This window comes from Sprattus sprattus, assembly GCF_963457725.1.
Source record: "Sprattus sprattus genome assembly, chromosome: 16".
Taxonomy (NCBI): Eukaryota; Metazoa; Chordata; class Actinopteri; order Clupeiformes; family Clupeidae; genus Sprattus; species Sprattus sprattus.
Genome location: NC_137914.1, coordinates 19,571,381 through 19,591,539, shown reverse-complemented (window position 1 = coordinate 19,591,539; position 20,159 = coordinate 19,571,381). Strand labels below are relative to the sequence as shown.

The 20,159-nt window shown below is 40.9% G+C and overlaps 1 protein-coding gene across 1 annotated transcript; it reads right to left on the bottom strand.

Moving 5' to 3' along the window:
* Positions 1–267: 267 nt before the first annotated feature.
* On the bottom strand, positions 268–18,813 carry rprd1b (regulation of nuclear pre-mRNA domain containing 1B). The gene is made up of 7 exons (XM_080853738.1): positions 18,118–18,813; positions 12,694–12,823; positions 11,555–11,694; positions 10,304–10,425; positions 2,274–2,400; positions 2,026–2,201; positions 268–1,308 (listed from the first exon to the last, which is right to left on the bottom strand). Exons 1-7 carry the CDS (start codon positions 18,266–18,268, stop codon positions 1,159–1,161), a joined length of 996 nt encoding a protein of 331 aa, XP_080709864.1. The 5' UTR covers positions 18,269–18,813; the 3' UTR covers positions 268–1,158.
* Positions 18,814–20,159: the final 1,346 nt, after the last annotated feature.

The following is a 20,159-nucleotide window of genomic DNA, read 5'->3' as shown; positions in this document are numbered from 1 at the left end:
GGTGGCACAGCCAGGCTATAGTTTCAGCCTACACATTTCGGGTACTTTTTTTGTTCTTTCCTTCTAATTGAATGCCTAATTTTTATTTAATTTGAATATTTACGTATGTGAATTTAACTTGAAACATTGTTAGTAATTATCGTAAAAAAAAAGGACTTCTTATTTACTTACATGCTTTAATTTCTGAGTGGTGTCTGAATTTTCCAGCACATTTATTTTACAAACATAAAACTTTTTAAAAGTTTTTTTTAAAAAGACACCATAATGTAAACTTTTACCAAAATACCCTCTTTATTCAAATTCAACTATAAGGTTACTGATAGAGCAATAGACATAATCCCATAGATATTGCAGCATAGAAATTAAGCCTCATATACACTGAAAATGTGATGCTTTGAGAGATAAATTAACATTGTCTACCTCCACTGCCACAATGAAAAAGGTCAGAATACACCACCTGACTCAGTGATTTTCAGGAAGACTACCCACATCAAGCATGGGCAATGCTACCAATATTTTTGCCATAAAGTAATAATAAAAAAGAATTCAGAGGTTGAATTATACTTCCAAATACTGTAACAACCATGAAATGTTGAATGAATTTGAAAAATGACGTATGGCTTTTATAGTCCAGCTTGAACATTCAACCATGAACAAAGAAAAGATATTTGATCTTTAGTCTTATGTTGCATTAGCAGTAGCATGATAGACAAAAGTGTTGCCATTTTTATCCCGAAGCATAGCTACAACCAAAACATCATGTGCTAGTCTAAGATGATCTACTGTATTAATTTATGTCTATTCTTAGTATAAGTCATTTGAATGACAGAACAGTGATATCAGCAACAACAGTAATAACACTACGTATTACTGTGTTTAGTGATTGTTTCCTTAAAAGTACTATAAAATTTGCTGTATGGTTATAACTCCGTAATGAGTGTATCCCACTTTCCACACCAAACTAGACCGCTTTGTTGTTGTCAGTGTGGCTGCAGGCCACTTCCTTCCACACTTTAAAGATGCTAAACTTGTTTCTGCTGAGAGGATTGTGTTCAGTTGCTGAAGCCAACACTTTCAGATATGTCTGCCAAAGGTTTTCAGAGGGTCAGTGAAACTGGTCAACTCCTTTGTGACGCCAAGACACCAAGACACCAAGGATCAGTCTGTAGAGAAGAGGTCCCCAGCTGAGGGCAGAGGAGCCAGGCCTCCAGTGACATTAGGCAGTAGAGATAGATCAGGCAAGCTCTGGATGTGCGACTTCAACTCCTTCCGAACCAGAGTTACCCGCGCCAGTTTCTGCTTGTACTCCTGCAAAAAGACCAGAGCATTACCACAGGATGAAAAAGTAACACTGACACCTATTCAACAAACCACAGCGTCACTTAACCAATAAAGCCAGTCTAGATGTTAGTCAATGTTAGTTCTAGTTCAGTTGAGGTTAAGTTCTATTTTATAAACATTGAAAGAGTAATAGATCCTGAAGTTCCCTTGACGCAGTAATATACAGTGCTGAGAGTGAGTTTGCAAACTAACTGTTTGCTTCCTCAAAATATTTTAAGGGAAATATTTACATAAAGAGGGTAATAGTCACTCTTTGTGATCCACCAAAAAATCTGTCTGTAAACCATGAAGCTTTGGTACATAGCCTTAGTATGAAAGCATGAATGAGTATACAACATTTTATGATTGGCCATTCACTGATAGGTAAACCTTTTTTTAGATTTAATGTTTAACTATAATCAAATGTGCATCCAATCAAATAAATTCACAGAGAACATAGGCTCCTTTTACGCCCGTTCTCTTTCCATCTAGGCAATAAGCCACTGATACAAGATGTGAAAGTTTGAAAAATATGCAAACAACAGTACTATTATGCTTGTGTTTCAATCTAAAACGTGTACCAAGTCCGTAAACCACTTGTGTTATAATGCATGTAGATAGATTATATGGTCTATCCATGCTGATCTAAGATTATACAATACAAGCGACTATTGTATGATTCCCAAACGTATGTGGGATACATGCCTCTAGTTTCTGCTCACGCTCAGTGAGGGCCTCCTTCTGGCTGTGGATGTACTCCGTGAGCATGCGTGCCAGCTGCCGTCTGTCCTCCAGCTCTGCTGCTAGCCGCCCATTGTACTCTGCCAGCAGAAGACACGCCTCATCTACCGTCTTGGATAACTTATCTGCAGCCTCCTTATCTGAAAGAGTAAGTGTGTCAGCAACAACACAACGCATCATGTAAAAGGGCTATTCTCCACCCGATGACTCACCTGTGATCTTCTCCAGTAGCGACACATCCTGGACCTCCTGCGGTAGAGAAGCGATCTTCTGCCTCACAGCAGCATCTCCAGAAGCAGCGTTCTCCAAATCTTGGAGAGCTTTCACAAGCTCCTCTGTCTATTGAAGAGCAGAAGGATGGGAAGGGGGAGAGGAATGGGAGAAGGGACGACACTTTTTTTTAGCAGGCTTCCATTACGGTATATTAACTAGAATATTTTGATTGAGCTGAGATTTCAATTGACTTTTTCACTCAAACGGACCTTTGCTTCAAGGAAATAGCAGTTTTCACTAGTTGGGAAATAACGGTCATGAACAAATGTGGTCTGTTGTAAAACTACAATTGGCTTTTTTATTTTATTTTTATTTTATTTTATGCTTCTCTCCATTTCTATGTGAATTCTTTATTTAGGCAGACTTGCACATTTTTCAAGTATACAAGCAGATCATTTTTTGCATCTTCTTAATCATTCTTATTTTATTTACCACACGTAGCATTTTGTCTTAATGGAAATTCCCGTTTATGGAAACTAAATTTGAAAGAATCTAATCAATACCAATGTAAAGGTTGGAAGGAAATGCACCATGCATATAATAATCTGGCAAACAAGATTTTCAAAAGCAAATTCATAAACAGCATAGGGGGGGGACATGAGTCACATCAGTCGCACCAACTTCATAAGACCACTTACAGACTTATATATATTGAAGGGAGAGGGGTTTGACCACACTAAACTTAACCATACCAACTGCTGTTGAAATGTAAAGACTAATAAGTGAAAGAATGTGTGAGGAGATGCTTCATTGTGCTTCTGTGTATTTTTGCCTTTGTAAACCCCCCCTAATCTTTCCTACTGTAAGGGGCAGTGTGTTACCTCCGTGTATGAAATGCGGCGTACAAATAAAGTTTGATTCTGATTTGACTGGGGGGGTATGTAGTTGGAGACTGTCTCTGTCTGGAGGGGTACAGGACTGTAAAACTTTTGTGAAACACTGCTTTATGGTATGCAAGGACCACCAACTTGGACTTCTGCCACCATTTCGGTGCAGTGTAAAAAGAAACCCACACATTTGTATAATATATCTGAAATAAACGTCAAGCCCATCGTAATTCGGAAGTATATCCTTTCAAATTGTGAAAAAATGCATCTGGACAGGCTTTTTTGACAAGACGACACTGAAAGAATATTTTTTTCTAATTATGGTCATCATTGATTATCTTTCATATTCCCTCATTCTCCCCCCCCCCCCCCTCTTTGGTATTGTTTGAACTCAATTTATGTGGTGAAAGTTCCAATCTCATGTTAAGACTGCAGATTGACCTGATTACTTTACGCTTTGTTCGCCTGCTATAGCCATGAAGCAGGGGCTCAGCATAACTGTGGTAGCTCACCCGTGTTTTGTATGTACATGTACATTTTTCAGCGTTTTCTCCCTTAGAATGTTCAAAAGTTACCGAGAAATAGACACTGTACTATCTGATAACACTGTTATTGTAACCGGCAATAATGGTTGATGTGACTTGCGAGGCGTCTGTCAGCCAACTTTCTAACATAAGCGTTAGCCTACGTTAGATAGCCTAACGTTCTTGCAGCATTCCAACGTCACACGTAAATGCTATCTTAAAAGCCTGTTCGAAATCAACTGTTTTTGGAAGATGCCTTCACCCGACGGCATCGAGGGAGCTATCTGACGTTTCGAGCAAAGCCTGAGACTCTGCCTGCTCACCACACACGCTCTCCATTCCGAAGCACAGAACCCAAATAGTTTCTTCAAATGTCTGTTGAGCTGGAGAGTGAGTGAGAGTGTGACCAAGGCTGTGATACGGAGCCACCCACTGGTCCACATCGAACAAATTACCTGGATGATGAAACTCCTCCCACCTACCCATGAAATAAACTCAGAAATGTTTCCTCCTGTTGAAGCCACAAAAGAATTCCAAGAATTTGAGGGTGGCAGAAGAGGAAAGAGGTGGGGATGAAGAGGGAGATTGTGAGGTCACCCATGATTATGCCCAGACTGATCCAGCTCTGCCAGCACCCCATCAGATGGAAAAGGTGGAATCACACCTCTGAGCATGATGAACGCAAGCAGCTCAGAAAGAGCTCCTAGTATACTTACACATAAGGCAGCAGTTATTCCCAACATTCACGTGACAGCCACCAGGTGGATCTTAGGCAACTGTGGTAGAGGACAGGAGGAGAGGAGGAGACTCAGAGCCCTGGAGAATATTGAAAGACAGACACAGGAGGAGCTGGAAATGGACGAAAGGGCTAGAGAACTGCATGGCCAGGCACAAACGAAGAGTTAAATTGATCTAATTGAGCTCTGAGGGGACTAGAGATTTCATGCCTTTACAATCAGCTATGCCCGATGTTGGCCACTTACAACAAATGTCTGCGCCTCTGTCCTTGAGTTTAAGCCCAGCAGTACCAGCTGACATGTTCCCAAGGCAGCAAACAGCAGCCCTTATTGTCCACCTTAAACTGTCATTCCTGCCTCTGTGAGTCAGCCATAGCTGCCCCTGTGATATAGCTCTCAACCTATATTCATGCCCCTGTAAGTCTGAAGTGCTTTCCCAGCACCAGGGAGACATGGCCCATGAGGTCTGATTAGGCAACTCCCTCACCACCCTCATCACCGTCCTTTCACCAAATAGTAGAGGAACTATTAGTAGCAACAGCCTTACTTTGACAGCAGAATGGAGAATGATTTTGTTATGCTCAATACGACATTGGAGAATCTGCTGGTTGCCCACTCTCATTTTTCTGAACAGTATAAGTTCCAGGTCTTGACAGACCACCTGAGACTGCCAAGTGCATACAAACTACTGAAGTCTTAAATGCACGCCTCAACACCTTACACTTACACTATTGCTGCCCTTAAGGCAAAATACAGCCAGCCATGGCAGTTGGTTCTAAGTGAAATAGTCAGCATCCTTCATTCATCACCAGTCAGACCTGGTGATAACAATTTGTTTCAGAGCTTTGCCCTTTCTGTGCATTCACTCGTTGGCGTGCTGCTATCTGTGGAGGGAGCTGGAGGAAGGGAGTTGCAATGTGGTTCTCATCTATTGAACAAGCTGCCCCTTAAATATAGCAATTTTCATTGAGCACTGTGTGGTCCGTGTCACTCTCAAGGAAGGTTCTAGCCTTTCTGTCTGTATTGTAACAAGAGGGAAAACCTTTAAGGGTATAGTAGTAAAGTAGCCAGGCATGGGCAAGTCATTTTTGGTGGTGCCCCAGGAGTCTGTTCACTTTGGGCAAGCATGACATCCATCAGTTCACCTACCACCCAGATTTACAGAGGATACAATCTCCAAGGCGCTCCACCTGACCCACCTGGACAACCACAACACATCTGTAAGGATGCTGTTCATGGACTTCAGTTCAGCATTCAACAGTCATCCTTTCCAAGCTAATCACCAAGTCTTACCTGCTTGGTATCAGCATATCCCTCTGTAATTTGACTGTGGATGCCTGGATGGACTACAGGGGCACTGCACTGAGCACTATCTACCCAAAGGTTAGATGTTCAGGGGCCTCTGAAGTCAAGGAATGGAATTGCATCAATATTGATTTAAACAGAATTTTGGAAGGTTTGAAGGGTACAGCAGAGCATAAATTGAATCGCATGGGTGAGCTCATCTTAAATTATGGGATGGAAAGATCTGGAGTTTGACAGAAAGGTATGAAGGAGAAGCAATGTCAAGCCAAGTCATGACATACACAATTTTATTTATTGAAATATAAAAGGCTGATTTGAGAAAGTTGGCAGCTGAAGAAGCAATAGAAACGAGCAGATAATTAACAAAGAAAATGTATAAGCGTACTACAGGCAGGAGTAAAGAGTAGGCTGGCTACTTTAAGGAGGGCATCGCTTCTTAGTTGAAGGAGGAGGAAGCAAGAACAAGCTAGGATTGCATTCTACAACGATCCATTTAAGTCTGTGTCTTTATTCATTCAAGAGAAATTGAGAAGTTTGATAATCGAAAGAAAGAGCCTAGAGAAACATCTTCAACATCTACATGTGGACAATCAGAGCCATTCCTCCAATTGGAGATATAGGTTCACCAATGGAATGTGGAATATGGTCGGCCCAGGTGGAGAGAGGTACAAGAGGTTGGCGTTGTGCAAGGGCTGCTTTGCCTCCTGGCCCTACTGGGTTCAGGGGTGCAAACTCATCAGGGATGGAAAAGGTGACAACGATGCGAACCCCCCTAGGAGGGTCTGGGGCATGATCCACGGGGAATATATTTTATATACGTATAAGAACATTTTGCACATTTTAAAGTTCAATGCATCGATCTGGTGCACTTTGACCGCTTAATTAAGAGGCTAGATCTATGAAGAACTTTGTGCTGTTGAAAGTTGCACGGGCACAGGCCAACCCAACCACATTACACACGTGCAGTCAGGAGAGGCAGAGCCTCATGAAAGTGAAGAGTTAAAAACAAATAGTTGAAAAGTTAAAAAGCAAATAATGATAAGACAAAATTAATATTGAAATGGATCTCTGGTTTAAATGTTATTTTTGTATGATTCTAATCATTTTTATAATCAAAATCGCTGAATTTGAGCATGTCCTGTTCAAACAGAGAGGCGACTCGCGAGAACAGGCAGCGACGAGCTGCACCTCATCTCAGATTGTGGCATCCCTCACACACTGGGTTGAGCGCATGCCTTTTGCTTTCTCATTGTTTGTCATCACTGAAATATTTGTAGACACTTTTATTATATGTCGTTTGTATCCATATAAAAGGTAATGTATTTCACATATGTGTAGAAGCTATTTAATCTTGCTGATCTGTCAGAAAAAACACAAAGGGGAGGCGAATGTATCCTCTGCCTCAATGAAGGGGGCGTGCGAGAAAAAGTGAGCTGGAAAATGGACTTCCAATCCAGTGAAGCGATAAACAGCTAATCTCTGGACCAAACTCGGCTGACGGCCGTGTCTTTTATGTAAATGTACATTTTTCGGTGTTTTAATGCTTAGATTTTTCCAAAATTACAGAGAAATCGAAACTGTACTATCCGGTAACACCGTTATTGTAACCAGCAAAAATGGTTGATGTGATTTGCAAGGCGTCTGTCAGCCAACTGTCTGAGATTAGCTTGTTAGCCTACATTAGATAGCATAACGTTCCAGCAGCTTTCACAACGTCACACGTTACCGTAAATGCCTTAAAAAGCGTGCCTGTCAAGATGACATGGGATGGCCAAACGAACAAGGTTGAAAAAATGATTCAGGACAGCTTGCGTTCGCAGATTACACTGCCCAGGTACAGAGTAGAAGAGTAGGATTTGCGCTATGTGACCGATGGAATGCAAGGTGTAAGGCTTCATTGCCAGAGAGAAGGCAGATGGTACCTAGCTTTGTTCACGAGCAAGAAGAGGTAACTAGATGAGCAGCAGTGGCTTTTGGAGCAAAGCAAGGGATGAACTGTCATGATGTTGAGACGAGGAAGATCAGCTGGAGAGAACATTGGGCTATGGACGCTTACCACATTCAATTCATTGTTGGAGCCACTTATGATGTCTTCCCAACTCTTCAATCTGAATCTGAGTCAGTGGATGGCTGAAGACCGAAACTGCAAGGTGTGTTTGGGTGTTTGCTCATTACAACATATTCTGTCTGGATGTAAAACTAGCTTGACCCAAGGTCATAACATTTATTTTGTGTGAGAAAAGTGGACAACAGGCATGTACAGGCAAATAGGGCATAGCACGGGATTGGAGATTGCTGGCTGATGTCAGAAGACAAGTTTAAGTTCCACAGTGTATTGTTGTGACTGCTAGCAGACCAGACATCGTGTTATATTCTGAGTGTGAGTACAGTGTTTACTTCATTGCGTTAGGAATTCCCTTTGAAGATGCCTTTGAAAGGAAAAGCGGAAGTATGCAGAATTGGAAGCAGAAGCGAGGGAATGATGTTGGTAAGCACAGACAAGACCAGTGGAGATAGGTGTCAGAGGCTTTTCAGCTAAATCAACCACAACACTTTTGTTGGATTTTTGGTTTTCAAGAACGGTTAAAAAAGTTGTCGAAAAAGCGAACCAGTGGTTGTGGCTGAGGCAATCGCAGACTACTTAAGGTCATACAGTACACTGAACTCAGACTAAGATATGTGAAATCCTGTCGAGGTGTATCTGTTATTGTCTCTGGTAGTGGCATGTGTCCTCACCCATCATGAGCATGGAGGGGGGAGGGCCTGGGATGCAAGACATTGCTTTTGAGCCTTCTGGAGGTGTGATGGGCCTAATTTAATCAAAAACTGATTAAGGTACCAGCTTGAAAACCCCCGTAAAATGCTTATGAAGGCAGCTGTTGTTGTTGCATCCTGCTGCTCAGGTTCTATGATTGGGCAGTCAAGTTGTGTTTAACATAAAAGTGAAATTGACTCTATGGCAGAGGTGACATACAGTGAAGTGCAGTTACACACTAACCCGGAGCAGTGAGCTGCCTTTGGCGCCGCCCGGGGAGCAGTGATCGGGGTTAGGTGCCTTGCTCAAGGGCACTCCAGCCGTGGATGTGGGCATGGGAGAGCAGCGGTCTACCACTTCCCCCACCCACATTTTTCCTACTAGTCGGGGATCGAACCGGCCACCCTACGATTTCCGGCCTGAAACCCTTCCCAGTATGCCACGGCTGCCCAACATGTGTCATGTGTTGTGGCTGTCACCAGCCAGTTTAGCGTTGTTGCTGTATCCTGTTTAGGGTCTATAGTTGGGTAGTTGTTATATTGTTTCCCTAAGCTAGAGATAGCTAGGATAGTTCATAGCTATGTTAACTGGCATGAGACATTGCATGTTTTTAGACCTCTTGCAGAGGTTCAAGCTCCATTAAATAGACTACAGTCGGTTTCAAATTAGAAAGAGGAAGAGAGAGAGACCCATTCATGCTTAACCTGTGCATTACCAACTTCCAGGCGGAAAGAAAGTATTCACCGCAGATCCACAGAACTTTAACAAAACCAATGTATAAACCACGGTTAATAGTTAACAGCTCACTTGTCATTAGACCGTATGATATTTTTGACTTGTATCTGCTATCTTGTTTTTAATAGTTGCCTTTCATTGTTTACTTGCCATCTCGGTTTACTGCCAGTCCATACTGCCAGGGGTAGGTATTCCAAGTATGTGGTTTAGTGACAATTGGTAAGCCTAAAAGAAGAGCCCTATGGCTCTGTTTAGCTACTTCTTTTAGGAAGAATTTCAGGTAAAATGTTAAATTTGAGTTTACTTTTGAAGAAGCTTTAAGGCAATCAGAAGTTTAGGGCTGAACTAATCTATCTGGGTTTCGGTCGGATGGAACAGTAGATCAGAGACCATAGACGAGGGTGTTCATGGCAGAACCACATTTCATCTGTCGTTATATTCAACCTGTGGTTGGAATGGAATTTGTGAAGTAAAAAATATTCTACTTAGGTAGGTATGTGCTGTAAAATCAAAATTTTAATTTTGTTATATTTCAATCTATTTTGATGACATTCTTGCCAAAGCCTAAAAATCATTTTATGTTTGTGTTGTCCATCCTATTTGAACCAACATGCTTCATTGAACCCCCTGAGGTTGGACCCATCAGTGCGGACCCATTAGGACGGACCTGGACGTGCTGGAATGGTGTGAAATACCATGAAAACTTCTGAGTAGAAGCAGCACCAAAAAAAGAGCATAAAAATGATAATAATACTACTACTACTACACTTAAGAACAACTGCGTGTTTGACTCTGCAATCACACAGTCAAGAAGGAAATGACAAGATGATGTTTGTATCTGCTAACTAAAATCTATGAGCCAACATCAGCATATGACATCGGCAGTCATGCTTTCATATTTCACAAATAACCAAACCAAATATAATGAACAAAAATGGTAACATGAGACTGACCTATTTTTATGACAGCCTAATGAAGCAGGGTTTAATTAAGATTTTACAAAGCATGTCTCTTGAAAACTCTAATAACTGATATTGACATTATACAAGATGTCACAGATTTCACAAAAATGTAATGCATTCATACCAGTTGCGGTCCACTGCCATCTGCATCCCTCGGAGAATATTGTGCTCTGTAGTCATCTTCCTCTTCCTCCTCCTCCTCCTGCTGGATCTTTTGGAAGGCTCTTTTGGGTGCCTTTTTGTCCTCTGGAGAACACAAACATCTCTGACATTCTTGGTGTAAACCCTTTAAAGACTGATCAAATCTGACTCGTATCAAAAAATAATTAGAAGCATCCTGTTTTGGTAACAAGTGACATGTGGCAAAATGTGGCTAATTTACGTGTAAGAATCCCACAAAAAGATATTCAAGACCTTGTAAACAAGTCTATCCATTTTGCAGTCAAAGCTGATCATGCCTCCGGGCTGTTATTGCAGATATGCAACATCAGACAGATGTGCTGTCACAGCCAGCTACCTAATCACCAATGAAAAAATATGACAGTATAAAAAAATGAGTTAACCAGTCTGTTGCTCAGCTATGTTCAAGACAGTTATTCTACACCATGCCTTGTGACCAAAGACCAAAGAACACCTGGAGAAGGACAGTGATGATGGAGCTGAAGGAGATGGGTCTTTCCTGGGACGAAGCACAGGCCAAAGCACGAGACAGGGTTCAGTGGCAGTGTATGATTGCAGCCTTATGCCCCAACTGTGACGAAGAGGATAAGTAAGGAAGTATGCCTTGTGGTAAGTCCCAAATATTCTCCCAAAGAGATTCGTTGTTTGTTTAGCTGGCTGTGAAGCTTTAGTGTCAATGGTTTGAGAACTCTGCTCTCTTAACAATCACGTTCCCTGTTGCTCTACTGTTGTGAGTGGCATTGCTTTGCATTGCATTTTAGAGGCCCTCACTCAATGACGTTGTAACTATTGGTTTATGTTATGCAGAGGAATCTTACAAAGACTCTCAAGTCTTTAACATGAGGAGAGAGTTCAGTCAAGTTTCAGGGAGCTTCTCATGAGGATGCATTTCATAACTGTCTAAATCCTTAGACATGCCTTAAAAAAATGAATTGAACCAGAAGTGCTACATATGATACTGCTTCAATTGTTTATACAAGTAGCATGTTTAAAAGGAAACCATGGGCTAATATAACATACTATAGAAAAGGATGCAGAAAAAAGGAGAACATCTGTACAGTGGTTAGAGACATGGGCATCCCATTAGGAATGCATGGTTTTGAGTCACATAAAACCTTATGTTTGGTTTTAAGTCACATAAGGCTGAAAAGGCTACAGCCTTATGTACACTCCTGCCCCTTCTACCCATCCTTACCTGTTGACTTTATTTTGGGGCTGTTGGAGTCCTCAATGGCCAGCTTTAACTGCTGGATGAAGTCAGCACGGTACAAGCTGCGTTCCTGCCAGATAGCCAGAAGCCTCTCCATGGGCCTTTTACATCCTGTGTCCGCCTCCCTGGAAAGAGTACAAACCAGAATTTCAGTATTTGTTCATCTTTTTTCATCGAAGCACCATCATTATCAAAATATTTAGAGACAATTAACAGGTGAGTCATTTCACGCAAATTCAACAAATAACTTGGCAGGTCATGTCAGGGATTTCCATGAACATGCCAGACTTCTATTCCAACCACCAAATACATTTTGAAAACTGTCCTGTAAATAGTTTGAGTGATGAATTGTAATGTTTTCAGGATCTCCAGCCCGTCTTTAAGGATCCACTATCACTGGGCAGCCAAATATTGAACACTTGTTGTGAACTTGATATTTCAGACTTCTTTGTATTTTTCTTTTAGGAATCATTCACATCGAATAATAATACTACTATTAATAATAATAATAATAATAATAATAATTGGCTAGTGATAACAATAATACAAAAAAGAATAATTATGAATTATGGGAGTCCTGCGAAATCTGTAAAAGACTAGATGGCATTACTTGCATAGAATGTTAATAATTGTCAGATTTCTTATTTGCAATATGTACGAATAATAATAAGTTGCAGTTACCTCTCATGGCCACATGGTGCCACCTTTAATATTAATGGACATTTTATATGGTTTGATATAAAGGTTTGGCTATATTTTTACACAAGGTGTTGGAAATGTTATTATTTTAATGTTTAAGCAAACAAAAAGTGCATAGTACTGCTAACTTTGTGGCTTTGCATATAAAACTTGTTGAAATTATTTCAGTTTGTGAATCAGTACTTTTTGTACATTCTTTTGCCATACCATCATAATACTGATAACCGTGATCATTTTGGTCCTATAATCATGATATAAATTTCATACCGTTTCATCTCAAGGGGTGGTCAAAGAAACACACAAGCCTCCCCCACCAACTGACAGTAGCTTTGTTCCACTTATGAAAATGACCCCATGACTACACAATGCTGACCATCTTGATTAAAGTAACAGCTTTTGATTGTAAGAGTGTATTGTACACTCACCTTGCAACATGAGAGCAGGCATCTACAAGAACACCCTCAAAATCTCGAGCGAACTCGGGACCTTTCTTCTTACTGTTCTGGATCACATCATTAGCAAGGTAAAGAAACGTCAGCTTTCTGGAGCTTTTAGCTAAGAGAGAAGAGACAGATAAATGATTAATCATAATGATGTGGAACATGTGACAAGATTAGCTGTCTGCATTTTGGATTAATCAATCCCAATGCAGCTCCTTTTAAGTCCTTAAAAATCACATTTCTTTTCTAAAATTCTAAAATGTCTTAAACAAAAGCAGCTCATAATTCAAAGTCCAAGCAGAAAACCATTATCATTCAATATCTGTTACGAATTGTTTTTAATCGTGCACTGTAACAGGTTTCATCTGTGAAAGTCATGTTTTACTGTATTTCCATGACTACCACGGTAATTGATAGTTTTCACTTGACGTCAGAATGACCAGCTGGCGGGCAAAAAAAAGCATTCCACAGCTGTCTAACACTGGCGTTTATACAGGAACCGACCACCTTTCATTCAAGATAATTAAATATCTCCGCTCTCACATTGTCTGACTTAAGTAGTAAAATGCTAGACAGTTGTTGCTCGGTTGGCTGTTCAAATTGGCGAGGAGACAAGCCTGGATTTAGATTTGATCGCATTTAAAACCCGCCCACGTTGCTGCCAATTGATAGTAGACATCTTCTGGGTCAACACACAGTTAAGTAGCCTTTCTCTTGGAGCTGGCAATAAAAGCACTCACCCTGTTCTGGTCGCCTCATTTATCAGAATAACTACCTAAAACGGGAATAGATCAAGTAATAAAGCCAAGAAACAAACCATTAACACGAATCAAATTGGATTACCCGGTTTCTGCTCTGAGATTGCAACAAGTAGTATGATACCTAAGCAAGTAGGCTAGGTTAGTGTATCTTGTCGTCCAACTGGTAATACTACAATACCAGTAGAAAATTATAAAAAAAAACAGCGTTGGGTAGGCTAAAGGCTGCTAGCTAACAACAGGTAGCTCGCTAGCTGGTAGCTAGCTATTAAATGGCAATCATCTTTGCTCGGATTATGAAGATGTGATATGTTTTCACCTTCCAGACAACAGCGTTGTGAATCCATCCACTTCTGAAAATGAATTAACTATCTGTGCTTTTGTAGGCTTTCAGTTTTTGAGATGTGTAGAGGGACAGATTTTCTATGAGATAGATGTAGGTATGTTGACATAGAATGTTCGCCGCGAGCGGTTGTTGTCTCAATAACATGATCCACTCTGCGTTAATACTGTCAATATGTGTCATACAAAATTCACTCCTCGCCGCCTGGTGAGAGTATGTTTGTCCTGAATACGTCAGTATTTACATCGAGTACAACCACTGTAATCGTTAGACATTTCGAGCTTTCAGCCCTGAGGTGTTTTCAGTTCACCGCAACTCTCTGAAAATTTGAGTGGCTTTCAACCGGTCAGCGGACTTCATCTAAAGCCTTGGACACTGATGAAAGATAGGTGGACTTGAATATATAGTTCTTGTCTGGGTACATACGAAATTTCATCGAAATCCATGGTCGAGAAAGTATTAAACTACATCACGGAAAATTGTTAGTCATTGTTAGTCAATTGTGATGAGTAGATTAGCGAACGTCCTGTCAGATGCACTGCAGCAGGCGTCGTTCGTGAATATGAATGGCCGCTTATTAATTATAGTTGTTTTCAGTGAGGTACCATGGGTCTGATGCCCATTCCAACTAAATGTTCATGGTTTCACTTGAAAGAACTAACAAAAGTCTACCTTCTGTTCAAATTTCATGCAAATATCTGATAAAATGAGGAAGTTACAAGCAAAAACATGTGAATAATAAGCGTTTTCGGTCACATGACTTCCATTGTAAGTAATGTATAATATTGATATAATCGGTGATATTACAAATACCATTACTCTCTCAATCCTCAACTGATTTTCACAAACCAGGTGTCATTGTAAAGGGAATGTCTGGCTCTGTCTAGTCATGTGATCCATTTTGAGTTTAGGGGTGTTTGAAAATTTTGTCATCATACCTAATAGATGTAAATATCTCCACACTTGAGCTCAGGCAGGGACTTCTTCGAGGTTAAAGAAATACAAATGTCAGCGGGTGCAGTAAATGGATCACAAGTTCCTACAATTTATTTTTTTCTAAATATCTCTGTAGTGGTATGTGGTTGATGGCGATCGTAGTTGAGTAGGCGGCACTGCTCGAAATTGTCCACTGTCTGCCGTCATTTTTCGCTTTTCTTTTTGCCCGCTAGCTACCTATTGAAGTCACGTGACTGAAAACTATCAATAGGCTTAGTGTGGACTAATATTCAGGGTTCATACACATTTTGACCAATGGATTTCCATGACTTTTCCAAATTTTTTTGACTTTAAACCAAATTTCCATGACCAAAATGTTTGTGAAATCTCGGTGTAAACGTGAAAAAGTGTTAAAATGCGGTATAAAAACTAACAATGAGAATTCCAAGGCAGACAGTATACAAAAATCTGCAGTTTAAGCTCTGTGTCATAAACTTAGTGCATTTTGTTAGCATTTGAAAATGCTTCCATAGGCCATTGAATGCTGGGTGTGTACAAAAATCCCACATTCAAAAAAACTAATTTTGAGAAAATGATGCAGAACACAATCACAGATTTTTGATATGTTAAGAACAAATATCTAATTTCCAAAACAGTTAGTTTCATGTTGGTAGATGGTGTAATTTTTTTTTTTGCTATAGCATGCCAAAACTTGCACAAAATGGGTTTTCATCCATTTTCAAGCTTTAATATCTTCCAGACCATTCATCACATAGGGACAGTTTTGTATACAGAGCATGCATAGAAGGGTCAGTGTATAATATCAAGTCTCTAGCTTAAACATTGAGCTTTCCACATGCCTTCAAAGATGTTGCCACAGAGCGTGGAGTAAAATTTTTGCGCAAATTCAAGCACCCCTATACTATGATATACCCAACCCAAGCCACACTTGGAAGTCCATATTCAAGTAATGGTAGCTGATTTAAAACGTATTAAGTTTGAAGGAGCTAGCTTAAATACTTTCTAGTTATAGCAATTCGAAAATGGCTCTTCAGAAAGGGCTGCTAAAAAAAGTGTCTGAAAATAACTAGTTGCTTAAACATTTTTATGTGACAAAACTATTGGGAGTAGAGAGCTAATATTTGGGACTATACATATAAAGAAGTATATGAACTTTTTTCAGCCAAGTCTGAGATGGTCGAGTGGGGAGATTTTCTTAACTTTTGACGTTTGGCATGGAATGGTGTCGCAAGCTGGCTATCGGGGAACATTCGTCAAAAGAGCAGGCTGGCATCTTCAGTAAGCACTTCATTTTTCGTTACAGAATCAGTAATCGACGTGTGCTTGGTAGCCGACGAGAGAGACGTGCTGCTCGGCGTAGCAGTTGCCCTTGCTGTGGTGAGAAAGCCGGTGATAGGGTTGCTGTAGCTTCGCTAGCAGCAGCGCTCTGTTTGCTTCCTTTGGCATGGCTTGTTAATGGTTAATGCCGCCTCTCCCATGTTTGAAATGTCGAATGTTTTGCCACCACAATACCTACATTTTGCTCGTCCCGGGTCTTCGTCTGTTTTAACCCATGACATGTACTTTTCCATTTGTAGCCAAGCATGGTTAAATCTACACTTCCCTGGCATTATCCCTCCGCTTCCCTGAGTTACTGTTGCTATGGCCACCAAACATTTCAGTGAGTATGAGAGCGTATGCCTGATTATATTTTGAGCGTATTTTTTTTTCATCTTAAAAGCATATTTATCATTAAAAACCCAGCGTAAATAACTTTGAAAATATGAATGTAACACATTTCCATGACTTTTCCAAAACCTTTGGGATTTTATATTTTTCAAGCACTTTTCCAGGCCTGGAAATAACCATTTTAAAATTCCATGACTTTTCCAGGTTTTTCATTACCGTACGAACCTTGAATATTAATATTGTATGTCTACCATTGTGTTACCTTGGGCCCAGCTCTGCCCTGGAAAAAAGGGGCAACCCATATTTTTTTGTCACAGCCGCTGCCACGCCCCCGTCATCTGATCGCAAATTTTGCCAATATAATTTTAAATTCTCACTAACCACCGCTGTCACGCCCCCGTCATCTGATCGCAAATTTTGCCAATATCATTTTAAACTCTCTCACTAACCGTTGCTGCCACGCCCCCGTCCCCTGATCGCAAATATATATATTTCCTTCGGAGGGGCAACTTCAGTTGAGGAGGGCAAACGGGCAGTTGCCCGAGCAACCTTAGCTCACTCCTGTGCATGTCCCTGACAATTAATATGTCCCGTGTTACACAGGTATGAAAAAGTGTGAAGTTTTAACAGGGAGCGCCATGAACACTGCTGGCTCAAATGAAGACCATCCGATGGATGTTTAATGAACAACAGAGTCCGTATGATTGTTAAAGCACATTTTTGGTGAGAAACGCTAGTGTTTATGCTAGCCCACAATAGCTGCTGATTTATATAGATGCTTATTTTGGTCATACTTGGAAAAAAAGAGTACAAATAATTTAGACATTGTTTATTTCTTACATGCCTGCTGCATTTGTTTCTACAGGGATGTTTGAGATGTCTGTTCTGCCAATATGTGGGGAAACTGGTGGGCCAACTTCAACTTTGCTCACAATGCGAAAAACCAGCTACACAGTTAAAGTTCTAGTACTATTTTTAGGGGAGCACATATACGTTTCTGGGACACTCACAATATCATACACTTGTAAATATGTTGTAACCTACTGTATTAGCCTAGTATTTAATGTATTTATAACCAAATAGTAATAGGTTACACTGTGCATGCAACCGTATATGTTTGTGGAAGGGATGGCCCTGTGCATTTTCTGGCAGGGCTTTCCCAAGGTATATTTTGCTATATTTATTAATAGAAGCTGTGACTACGACATCCAACTTCTATATTTAGTTCTGAATACGACTGTATAAATCACTTTCAATACAGTGGCTACGTTCACAAAATGTGATTTTTTTATTAGCATTCATTCAACAGAACATTGTGTTTTTGCCATCGATGTGGACAACTACATCTCTTCTGCTGGTTTTCCTTGCAACTTTATCAGGTCACACACTATCCAGTCCGTATCTTGAATGACAAGAAAAGTGAACTTTCAAGACAATTTAACTTGTCAAGTTGCTTTTAGTCATCAAAAACTGCAATAGGCCTGGCCTATCCTCGCGACTCAATAACAGGGATGCACAACGGGTGCCAGGGTGCAAACGCTGCACGACACCAGCCCACCTGCCCACATGGACGAGCCGCGGCTGGTTTGAACAACATTGTGCAGAGATGTCGGTTAGGCCTAATCAGCTACAGCCACAGATAACATGACAAACCAGTTTTTTGCATGAATAAAACACACTTACCTTTCTTCATTTCTCTGTGCCATACTCGGACGATGAGAGACGAATGCTTGCGATGGTGAATTACCCATAGTGCCAAGGTCTGGACACTCTGCTGAGAGTTACTGAGCTCCGATAACTTCTTCTCTAACGCAGACTCGGAGAATGATGACATGTCTTGCTTGTGATAACCGGCGCTAATCACTATGAAGTTTTTAAAATTTTACAAACCTAGCTAACAGCAACTCCGCCGAATCAAAATACAGTTCTCCTTTCCAGCAATGATCGATTTTCAAAACTTCTTATGACTGAACCCTAAACCTCTTGAGCAACCACAATAATGTGACGCCACGGTAATTTGAGTTACGTTACGTCACACTGATTAATGTATATTAGTCACGAAAATATTATTAACTTATCTTGGCAGTGTAACGTTAGTGCAGTCCCCAGTAACGTTAAGTTTCGTGCCAGCTCTAGTGAGGAAGCTAACGTTAGCCTATAGCCAGGTGACGTTAGCTTTAGCTTGGTAGTGCCCCGAGGTTAAACGTTAGCTAAATTAGTGACTATTGTAGCCTTAGTCCGCTTCGTCTAAGGGAGACGCATACTTAATTCGAGAGAATTTGCAATAATTCTTCACAGCTTTCTTAAAACCCCAAGCCAGAATATCTGCAAGCTAGCGACTCGCACCCCTGTCGTCAGTTTTACAACATGGAAACCACTTAGAGGTTGTGTCAAAGTAGGAGTCCCTTTAGCGAACCCAGATACAAAAGGGTAACCAGAGCATGGATATCGAGACGTTAGATATCTCGTTTGCGCTTTGACGTGCGTTTCCGTGGTCGCCTGAGAGAACGGGAGTTGACCGGAAGTTTGTAGTTTTTAGTGTTAGAATTTTAACACTTCCGGGTTCCAAAGAAAAATCTCTGGAAAAATGTTTAGGTTTTTCGCAATATCGGCGAAATTAAGGTGTGAGTGAAACAACGCCAGTAAAAAACATAGGCAAACGGTTTAGTAAGTTAAAATCAGTAGTCAAAATCAATAGTTATCAGCGGGTCTTTTGCAACGAACTGTTGTCTTGTCTCCTAAAAATAAAGGTGTTACTACCAATATGCTAAAGCAGAAAAAGCCATGGCAAAACAGCCATGTAATTGTTGTGTAACAAATTACAACACTTTTGTTTGCATATTTACCGGGGGCAATTTAGGGGTAGTATTAAGGTAGGACAATTCAATAATGAATTGAACAACTGATGTAAACAAGTCATTGTAATCATGGCAGCATTCAGGAAAGGCCTAGTCCTTTAGGAGCAAAGATGGGGAGGATTGCCAGTTTGCAAACAAATGCTTGAGCAAAAAATTTAAATGTTTAAAAACTATATTTCCCAAAGAAAGATAGAAAGGGATTTGGATATGTTACCCTCCACGGTGCATTACATAATTAAAAGATTCATGGAATCTGGATGAATTTCAGTGCGTATTGGGCAAGGTCGCAAGCCTAAGCTGAATAACCGTGATCTCCGATCCCTCAGACGGCACTTCATCAAGAACCGTCATTCATCTATAAGATATAACCACATGGGCTCAGGATTACTTTGGCAAACCGTTGTCAAGCACTACAATACGTAGTGTGGTATCACAAGGGGCCAGCTGGTGGATGGGTGTGGCATTCCCCTGGAGGATCGGCTGCCACACCACTAAATGGCCGCTATGCTACAAACATCATCTTCCAGAATGCAGCAGGACCCACCCAGGTGTTGGTGCTCAAGGCACCTAATTGATGCAGCTCTTAAGAGTGTTGGTTCATGTTGTACCTGGAGCACCGGGAGTGCAGGGACGCTTTGCGGAATCAAGGGACAGATATCCCATGGCTAGAAGGACAGTGGGTCAGAGACCGAAACGCTCAGAAGGAGCAAGAGAGTCTGAGAGCATCGCCTCTATCTCCAGGTTGTGCCGCTTTGCGCTATACAACATCTGCAAAATCAGGCCGTACCTAACCCAGTATGCCACCCAGCTGCTGGTGCAAACCTTGGTGAGTTCCCGCCTCGACTACTGCGACGCCCTCCTAACCGA